Source organism: Periplaneta americana, chromosome 12 (assembly GCF_040183065.1).
Source record: "Periplaneta americana isolate PAMFEO1 chromosome 12, P.americana_PAMFEO1_priV1, whole genome shotgun sequence".
Classification (NCBI taxonomy): Eukaryota; Metazoa; Arthropoda; class Insecta; order Blattodea; family Blattidae; genus Periplaneta; species Periplaneta americana.
Window position 1 is genome coordinate 120515978 of NC_091128.1, and position 10952 is coordinate 120526929.

Genomic DNA, 10952 nt, shown 5'->3' on the forward strand with positions numbered 1-10952 from the left:
TGTCTGTGTTTTCATGTGTGCGTGGTCTCTGTTTTCATGTTTGTGCGTGTCTGTGTTTTCATGTGTGCGTGGTCTCTGTTTTCATTTTTGTGTGTGTATGTGTTTTCATGTGTGCGTGTGTCTCTGTTTTCATGTTTGTGTGTGTCTGTGTTTTCATGTGTGCGTGGTCTCTGTTTTCATTTTTGTGTGTGTCTGTGTTTTCATGTGTGCGTGTGTGTCTGTTTTCATGTGTGCGTGTGTGTCTGTTTTCATGTTTGTGTGTGTCTGTGTTTTCATGTGTGTGTGTGTCTCTGTTTTCATGTGTGCGTGTGTGTCTGTTTTCATGTTTGTGTGTGTCTGTGTTTTCATGTGTGCGTGTGTCTCTGTTTTCATGTTTGTGTGTGTCTCTGTTTTCATGTTTGTGTGTGTCTGTGTTTTCATGTGTGCGTGTGTCTCTGTTTTCATGTTTGTGTGTGTCTCTGTTTTCATGTTTGTGTGTGTCTGTGTTTTCATGTGTGCGTGTGTCTCTGTTTTCATGTTTGTGTGTGTCTCTGTTTTCATGTTTGTGTGTGTCTGTGTTTTCGTGTGTGCGTATGTCTGTATTTGTTTGTGTGTGTCTGTGTTTTCATGTGTGCGTGTGTCTGTATTTGTTTGCGTGTGTCTGTATTTGTTTGCGTGTGTCTGTGTTTGTATGTTTGCGTGTGTCTGTGTTTGTTTGCATGTGTGCTTAGTCTGTCTTTGTATGTTTGCGTGTGTCTGTGTTTATATGTTTCCGTCTGTCTGTGTTGGCATCTGTGCGTGTGCTTCTTTCTGTTTTTATGTATTTGTGTGTGTCTGATTGTATGTTATGTTTTGTAATGTGTATGCATATGTCGGCTTTTAAATGTCAGTCATTTCTAGTTCGTATTGTATTCTTTATTCTTTGGGGCACTTAAAAAATCAAGTGTACAAGCATACCATTCAAAACGAGGCTCATCTGCGCCAAGTTATTATTGAGAAGTTCAATTGACATAGAATTCTGCACGAAGGCACTCGAAAACGTAACATTACTCTAAGTCTAAGACGTCAAGTTTGCATCGAAAACATTCTGTTTATCGGTTTTCTACGTAGTGATAACTTGAGCAACATTTACTAATTTTGCATGTACATACAGCATATCATAAACATTATCCTCATGTTAATTCAATACATTCATTGCTTCATTGTAATTTAATGATTTTTTCTCATCATATTTTCAGGTTGGGTAGTAGAGCGAATAATAGTTCTGCTAAAGACATACTGCTAAATCGATTACGTAGTTGGGTCGTATTGTAGAATAAACTCCTGCCTTTATTGTGATAATTATAGAGATAGCGCGTCTTCTGATGCGTCTGGTAGCTCGGCATCATCAAGTATAAAAACTCGAGGACATCTTTCTGACAGTACCAGTTACATCTGAGCACTTGTACAATAACAACTTCTACACCAACATGAAGGTAAGATGTTTCATCTACATATTCAAGAGATGTTTCCACCTTTCATTCTTACAACTATTGCAACGATCTTCAGCTTCATTTTCTCCGATTGTCTCTCAAACGCACAGGAAGTGAATATAAAAATTCATTAATTTCCTTAATCTACTCATTAAAGAAAGTATAAAGTATATTGGACACAATTGTTTCGATTTTAAAACCATATCACGAGCAGATGTAAGACAATTGGACGGAGTTACGCAATAATAGACCAACCGACAATTTGAAGGGGAAAAAAGATATATTTGCTTAAATCTGTTGATGGCAGGCTAATTTAACTCGGAAAAAAATCAAGATTGCGTTATCTGAATTTTTCTGCTAATCAAATTCATTTATTTATTTTGCTTTGAAATATTAATTCAACTGCTGTTCTTTTATTAAAAATCTGTTAACCTTTTTTGGTATTATTTGTGCTATTTTTTGTAATACTATGAATGTTATAATACTTCTTGCATAAAATGTTTTATAAAAAAAAAACAGATTTATTTCAATGGCCAATATCTCGAAACAGGTTTTTGGCGCTTGGTCTCTTAATGCGTAACTCCGTCCAATTGTTCTATTTTTTTAATCGAACTATTTCATATCATAAATTCTGAATGACCATTGTCATCATAATTTCATTTTTCGTTATTAGTCCATATGGCGCGTGAAGATCTCTCACCACCTTATAGGTATTATGTCCTTTCTGGAGGTGGTATTGGAGAAAACATCTTAATATATTGCTTTTCTCTATTATATTAATATACTACATCCAATTCTTTGTACTGTTGTATAAATTTTGAATAATACGCTTCAAAATTTTCTTACATAGTATATTCGATAACAGTCCTCCTCTCTCGTTCATGCAAAACCATTTCTTAACGGTCCCGGGTTCGATTACCTGGCAAGAAGTGAAAATTTATTTCCTCTCATACAAGAACTGGTAGTCTTGTCATAAACACTGCTCTTGCATCATGTTGGCTACATGATCTGGGAATTCTTGTTTTTGTTTATGATCCTTGCTTGAATAAGGACCTAAGGAGTCAGAGGTAATCATTTCCGAAGGCAGGTTAATATGATTTAACAAGAAGTAATAAATCTCTTACCAATATCACTGGATTTAATTCTTAAGTTGAAATGCTTAATTTTTATGGAACGAAAAAGCTATGATAATTATGTCGCGTATAGGCTAATAGTAGTAATTAGTAATCCCATCAAGGGCCAATTTCGACCAACGGAATGCTGATCTCACGTTCACATGCCTCGGCAAAGATGAACGATCATCCAATCAGTACAGAGCTTACATGTGATCAGTATGATTATTCCTACAGCCGTATAGCGGGTTTTTGAAACCACATTCAGCTAGCTGTCTTAGCTCTCAAAATTCATCATTATGCTGGGTGGGCACTGGTCCCATACACTGGCCGCATATTTCGTGAGAAATTTCCTTCCTCACGAGTCCAGGCACGATGCCTTAGACCACAACGCTACAGCACGGGACGAAATATAACACCAGTACATAGTATTATAACAATTTCATTGTGTGAATAATTTAAACAAATTGATATACAGTCTAATTTTACCTTATATTTATATATTAGTATTAATTTAAGCGGGTGAATATTTAAAGAATTAATATTGTATTAGTATATAAGCTCAATAAATTACAGACTGTAACATTACAAACTATAGTCAGGAAAAATGAATTATTTCCAAGATTAAAATCAATTCTAGTAAGAACTTTTCTATCTTTCCGGGCGGGCTAGTAGCTATCATGCTTAAATTTGTATTCATTGTACAGGGACATCATTTTATTTTTACTAACATTTTTAATATTAACCTGGCTATACCTTTAAAGAACCGGAAACACAATTTGCTACCCCTTTCCACGACTGTAGTTCGATGATACTGGCGTAAAACACAAACAAATCACTTTACTAGGTATAGGAGGGAAGAAAAGTAGTTCATACATTTACGTAAAGTAGGAAATATCGCGATTTTGAGTTTGATAATTTTCGTTAGGTTTTTGTTTAATCAAAATACAGTACTGTACTAAGAATAAGTGTTTTTACTCCCGAACTGAGTTATCCATGCAGTGTATATTATACTGTCTACAGCACATTAGCGTACAATATAGAGAAAGAAGTTAAATTGAAAAATAATCACAATATGAATATTTAAACACATTTTTGAAAATGGTGGCCATTCATTTCGAAACAGGCTTCAGTTCATTTGTGTATATTATCGCATTATAGACTATTGCATCTAATTTCAATCGCCAGTTTCGTCCTTCGTACTAGTAACTCATTTTGAAACAATTCTTTATCTACTCTATAAAAGGTACTCTTACGTAATGTAAATCCAATCTTCACTTCTGCCCGACCCGCACAGATAAAATTACTCAGACATGCTATCTACTGTCCGTCCAAGTGGTTATGTCGCAGGAACGTAGAAAGGGGGGAAATCACATGACAGTTAATTACTTAAGGGGAGTTGGTCATTATCGCATGCAAAATAATGGTAAAAATAGCCTCTCTTCAAGCAGTCATAAATATAATACTATTTATCACAGCTCTTTCATTTTTTTAGTGATATATGTATACACATTAAGGTTTGAAATGAAAAATAATGGTTACTCTAGAGTAAATCTTTATCCTTAGATTAATTTTTTTTAATTAAGCACAATTTTTTTATAAATCCACTACATGTCTGTAATTAGGTACATTCTATTCACTTATTTTAGCACATATTGAGTTGAAAATTTGACCACTTACTGCTAATAGATACTAAAACATACCCTACTAAAATTATTCATATATCTGTAATATTGTGGGCATAGGGCTTATAGCAATCATCACCGTCAATAAATTAAAAAGGAATTGAAGATTAGTATAAGCCGTATGCCCATAATATTACAGATATTTTAATAATTTTAGTAGGGTATGTTTTAGTATCTATTAGCAGTAAGTGGCCAAAATTTTAATTCAATGTGTGCTATGATAAGTGAATAGAGTGTACCTAATCACAGGTATGTAGTGAATTTATATAAAAAATATGATTAAATTCAAAAATTAATTTAAGGGTAAGATTTACACTAGATTTACCATTCTTCTTTCATTTTAAAGCTTAATGTTTATACATATATCACTAAAAAAATGAAAGAGCTGTGATAAATAGTATTACAATTCTGACCGCTTGAAGATAGGCTATTTTTACCATTACTTTGCATGCGATAACGTCCAATTCCCCTTAACGAGGCCCTTTTATTTAAGTTATTTTAAACAGTTGTATAATATTACGTATACGTCCAATTCCTAACAAAAATTAATGTTTTCAGAAAAGAGCTAAGACAGCCCAGCTTTTACAGAAGGGCGCATCAGAATCAGGTGGGGGAAATCGGGATGCGACATAGGCAAACGGACTGTGCGAAAATATGATTGCTTTTTACTATATGCGTCCTTCATTCTGTGTGGAGGTCAGCTGGAATATCATTAGTAGAAGGGATGGGAGTGAAGTACATTCAAAAACTCAGGTACAATAAAAATTGAAGTAAAAATAAAATGATGTCCCTGTACTTTTAAATTTACTTGTTGAAGGGAATGGAAGGAGTTAATTTCTTTTATAATCATTAAAGATTTTTTTCAGGTAACAACACTTGTGTTCTCCGTCGCTGCTCTGATGGGAGTCATACTAGCTCAGGAATACTTGCCCCCATCTGCAGGAGCCAGTAGGGGAGGTTCCCGAGGAGGTGGTGGTGGCTATGGAGCTCCTTCAGATGACGGTCCATCTGTAAGTTATGATACAGCCACCTATTTATTATTCACTTCCCACAAATGATAATCCATTTCACACGTAATTCTGACAATTTTTCTTACATTTCCGAATAGCCTTAATCTTAAAGACAGCAGAAATTTGCTTAGGAAATTATACTGGCCTTCTCAGTGTTAATAGTATTAAAATTGGCTATTCACTTTAAGATTAGCAGAAACGTTAAATAAAAAAGAGACATCTTACTTATAATCCCACTTCTAATATTATTTCTCCTAAAGACATTATTAATTAGTGTATAAAATAATACCAAGTAACATCAAAGTGCAATAAATCACCCAGTTTTAATAGTATTAAAATTTTAATCCATTTTTAAGAATAGCTGAAGTGCTAAAAATTGAATATTTGTTATTTGTTATGCCTCTTCCAACATTATTTCTCTTTACAGACATAATTTACTCGCTTACAAATTTATACTAACATAAGCAATAATTTTAAAGATAAATAATATTAAAAGATGCATAATAAATACAAATTTGTCTCTCTTAATATTTCTGCTATTCTCACAATGAATGGAAATTTTTATGCAATTTGTAACCCAGTAAAATTTTGCACTTGAAAGTTTGTTCATAAATTATAATGGAACAAAATAAAATGCCTCTTTCTTAACACTCCAAGTATTTTCAAATTGAATTTTACGTGCCGGTAAATGAATTAGAATTGAGTGCATTATTTCTATTCTATTTGAAGTCGCTAGAATTTCAGTCCGATTCTTCGTATATTCTTCTGAAGTCGACAGAATTTCATCCCGAGTCATCGTATATTCTACTTGAAGCAGTCAGAATATCAACCCGATTCACTGTACATATATTCTACTGGAAGTCGCCAGTAATTAACTCGATTTGTCATATATTCTACTTGATGTTACTATAATTTCAGCCTGATTTGTCGTATATTTCTACTTGAAGTCGCCAGAATTTCAACCCGACTCGTCGTATATTCTACCAGAAGTCATCAGATTTCATCCTAGTTCGTCCTATATTATACTTGAGGTCGCCAGAATTTCAACTCGTTTCGTCGTATACTCTATTTGAAGTCACCAGATTTCAATCTGATTCATCGTACATTTTACTCGAAGTCGCCAGAATTTTAACCGAATTCGTCGTATATTCTACTTGAAGTCACCAGAATTTTAACTCGATTCGTCATATTATTCTATTGTATTTGAAGTCGCCAGAAATTGAACTCGATTTGTCGTATATTCTGCTTAAACTTACTAGAATTTCAGCCTGATTTGTCGTATATTGTACTTGGAGTCGCCAGAATTTCAACTCGATTTGTCAAATATTCTACCTGAATTCATCAGATTCCACCCTGGTTTGTCCTATATTCCACTTGGGGTAGCCAGGATTTCAACCCGACTCGTATTCTCTACCTGAAGTCACCAGATTTCAATCTGATTCATCGTATATTCTACTCGAAGTCACCAGAATTTCAACAGACTCGTCGTATATTCTACCTCAAGTCATCAGATTTCATCCTGGTTCGTCCTATATTCTACTTGAGGTCGCCAGAATTTCAACCCGATTCGTTGTATACTCTATTTGAAGTCACCAGATTTCAATCTGATTCATCGTATATTCTACTCGAAGTCGCCAGAATTTCAACCCGACTCGTCGTACATTCTACCTGAAGTCATCAGATTTCATCCTGGTTTGTCCTATTTCTACTTGAGGTCGCCAGAATTTCAACCCGATTCGTAATAATAATAAATTTAGCTTCCCTTATGAAAAGGTTGCCAGATTTCACAAAGCGTATTACATATAATTTGGAAACACACCTAAAAGGTTTTGAAGTCATCAGATTTCAATCTGATTCATCGTATATTCTACTCGAAATCGCCAGAATTTTAACCCTATTCGTCGTATATTCCACTTCAGGTACCAGATTTCAACCTGATTCGTAGTATTTTCTTCTTGGAGTCGTCAGATTTCAGCCTGATACGTTGCATATATCCTACTTGAAGTCGCCAGACTTTCAACTCGATTCGTCTTGTATGTATTCTATTTGAAGTAACCAGAATTTTAACCCGACTTTTTGTATATTCCACTTGAAGTCGCCAGAATTTAGAGCAATTCTTCAAATATTCCCGATGAAATCCGAAGAATTTTAGCTCGGTTTTTAGAATATTCTACTTGGAAATTCCTATAGTTCAGGTCGCTTTACCTGATATTCTACTTGAAGAAGCTGGAACTTCAGTATGATTCTCCGGATATCTCAAGAGATACTTAAATTCTTTGTCTTGTTACAGGAGCCAGCGAACTACGAATTCTCATACGAGGTACAGGACGCCTCCTCAGGCAATGACTTTGGACATAAGGAGAGTCGCCAGGGAGACGTCGCTACGGGCAACTACCACGTCCTGCTACCCGACGGCCGTACCCAGATCGTAGACTACACCGCGGACAATGACGGCTACAAACCCAACGTCAAATATGAGGGTGAAGCCAGCACTGGAGGAGCCGGTGGAGCCGGAGGATACCAGTACCCCGCAGCGGGAGGCGGGGCAGGCGGCTACAAGTTCTAGACCACGATATTTAGTCATCACCTCACCCACACACTTCACACTACACAATGGAGTCGTGCAATTGTCATAAGTTCATGATTATTTACCTCGGCAACTGGGACATTACGACGTTGCAATCAACGTTCTGATATGAATATATAGGTTAAGTGCGCCTCCTACAACAGGGGCAACAAAATAAAAAGCCTTTCACTTAAGAAATATTACTACACTCGATAATTTCATCGAGTCCTTAAATTATTCCTATTTATTCTAAATCGTGAACAGTTTAATGTGAGTTTTGTAAAACGACCTTGTTTTGTACCACATGTTTATAAATAAAACTTAATTTATTTCAATCGTGTTGTGTATGTATTCTTCATGACTGATACCACGAGATTTCCTTTCCACATTCTGTTTTCATATTAAAATATAATGGAATGTAATTTATTATTTTCCTGCATAAAATATAGTAATCATTATCATGACCAGCAACAACTGAATAGCGTTAAAACACTTAAAACGAAGAGAAGCAGAAACGATGAGGATGAAATTGTTAAGATGCGAGTTTTGCTTGACTTGGTTTTTCCAGGGCTGTATCCGGGCTTGATCCTTGCACCTACGCCTACATTGATCCATCGGGCGCTATATATAATAAATAAATGATTTAATATTATATTCATTGACCTCTTTTAGACAAATTTAAAATTATATACTTTATAATTAACTCACTCCAAAAAAAAAAAAAATCCAACACTTGTACTAGGGAGTATTCTTGGAAACGTAGAAGTAGAATTATATATCATTATATTAAGCACATTAAGATAATATATAAATATAATTCAGTGTACATAACAAAATTAAATAAGATTAATATATTATAATTAGGGACGGTATTTTGTCCCAGGGCGTACAGAGATAAGATTAGCTGTTCATAAACTATATTGGTGTGATGTCATATCGTCCCTCCTCTGGAAAACTAGCGAAACTGACAAATAAGCGACCTTAAGTGCAGGGTCGCTAATTTGTCATTTTCGCTAGTTTGCCAGAGGAGGGACGAATATTTGACGCGTGCCACAGCATCTTGTTTGAGGTGAAGTTGACATTCTAGTCATGATTCAAAACTAGACCTCATAGACTGTTTACAATGTATTAAAGTGACTATTTCGTTTATATGACGTCACTCCATTTTCGACCAATGAAGTGTAATGAAATTTTGAATTCCAACCAATCAGTCACACTTTACAAAAATGTTTGCAGCTAGATTTATCGCTATCAATTTATCGCATGGTCGTTCTTTTGTTTAGTCGTTGTTGCCAACTGTTTCCCCGTAAATTTATGATCATGAATATATTAAGATGCAACTACACGGTTAAACTTTTCTTTCAACTTTAAAGCAATGAATGCAAGATTGATATTTAATATTAATTAATATATTTAAGCAGTGAAGACGACGTTCAAAACGACGCACCATGTAGACACAAAATCTTCATGCATCTTAATTGAACGTACCTTTTAAACTTGATTCTTTTAATATTCTTCCCAGATTGCACGCATACGCGATTGGAATATTGAACTGTGTAGATGCAGCTTTAGTTCCGTTACACTCTACAGCGGGAATGCGTTTTTGTCGAGCTATAAAAATGCTTTCGTGTAGCACTGATTGTAACGGTCCTGCTCCCACAGGTAACTTAACCTATAATTTTAGCCTATAAAATTTGTATTTTGTGAATGAAATGAAACAATTAATAGAAAGTCAGATGTTCAAATTTATGTAACATCATCGCATATCAAACCCAAAGACTTTGCATAGTAATAATGTCTTTGATCAAACTGCCTTCCGTATGGCGTAATAAAATTCGCGTTTTAATTAGGCCTATCTATACAGAGATGGCTTCACTGTGTTGCAACATGTCTCTCTGTGAATACACAAGCATTGGTATGTAGCTGTCCTCACTGTTACTGTTAAATTAAATTATGATTTCAGCAGATAATGAAAATGTCTTCATGTTATAATAATAACAAAAGTGCAGTACATGTAATTAACATTGTTAAACTTGTATTTCGCTTTTCGCAATTGGCATTACTGAATAATAAACATCGAATTTCTTTATTGCAGTAATCGATATTCATCTACGAGTATTTCAACTTCACAATGTCTAAATAGGTTAAGTATTCGTTAATATACAATTATTAACATTTTTGATCGAATTTTAGGGATATATTATTTACATTTTTACTTTATTCACGAAATAGTCCTAATAAATGTCACTCGAGGTCGAAGATTTCCCTGATAAATCTCAGACCTCTCGTAACATTACTACAGATAAATACTGATACTACTATGATATTTTGTACAGTTTAAATTTTTTTTTAATTTATTTAATTAATTTATTTTCACTGGCAGAGTTAAGATCATAAGGCCTTCTCTTCCACTTAACAAGTATAAAAATATACTGCATATATTAATAACAGCATCACAGAAACAATGGAATTATAATGATAATAAGAATAACAACAAATGCAGATGTGTTTACTTACATGAAATTATAAGAATTGATAAGGTGTCGCGGAGCTATGAGGATCCGAGTGCGCGCAAGAAGCGGTATAAGTAGCAACGATTTTCAGGTCATTATATTTCGTAAACGAGGAAAAAGCGAAACGAACGACTATCACCACGTTTCTCAACGAACGAAAATTGGCTTAAATATGCATTTTCATTAAATTCAAGTTACAGACTACTCGTTCCCACAACAAGATTTCGTCAATGAAAAATACCAATCAAGAACAACTAGAACTGAAGTTTCTTTCATATATGTTTTTATTATCAGTAGGCTAATTTTTTGCATATATTATTGTTTACGTCAGATTACTAAGCGTACTGTTAATGTGCCTTTAATTTTGTTAAAATTATACCTAACCGTCGTTACGAATTGTAATTTTTGCACATAAAACTGCAGCCCCGTTTTAGAGTACTCAATAATTATCTGGTTGAATGCTAACAGCAAACTGCTGAGTTTGTTACCGTACAGCTATAAAATAAAGTAAAGCATTATAATAAATGTCAGAGTTATTCCTCAACATGTCGACAATAAGCTTTGTAGAGTTTTACTATAGAACGCCCTCCGGATAAGATTTAACTCTGTGTGCCT

At 34.5% G+C, this 10952-nt stretch overlaps 1 protein-coding gene across 1 annotated transcript; it reads left to right on the top strand.

The window, feature by feature from the left end:
* Positions 1 to 1313: 1313 nt before the first annotated feature.
* LOC138710850 (pro-resilin-like) lies at positions 1314 to 8159 on the top strand. The gene is made up of 3 exons (XM_069842012.1): positions 1314 to 1454; positions 5115 to 5258; positions 7549 to 8159. Exons 1-3 carry the CDS (start codon positions 1449 to 1451, stop codon positions 7822 to 7824), a joined length of 426 nt encoding a protein of 141 aa, XP_069698113.1. The 5' UTR covers positions 1314 to 1448; the 3' UTR covers positions 7825 to 8159.
* The last annotated feature ends 2793 nt before the right edge of the window (positions 8160 to 10952 follow it).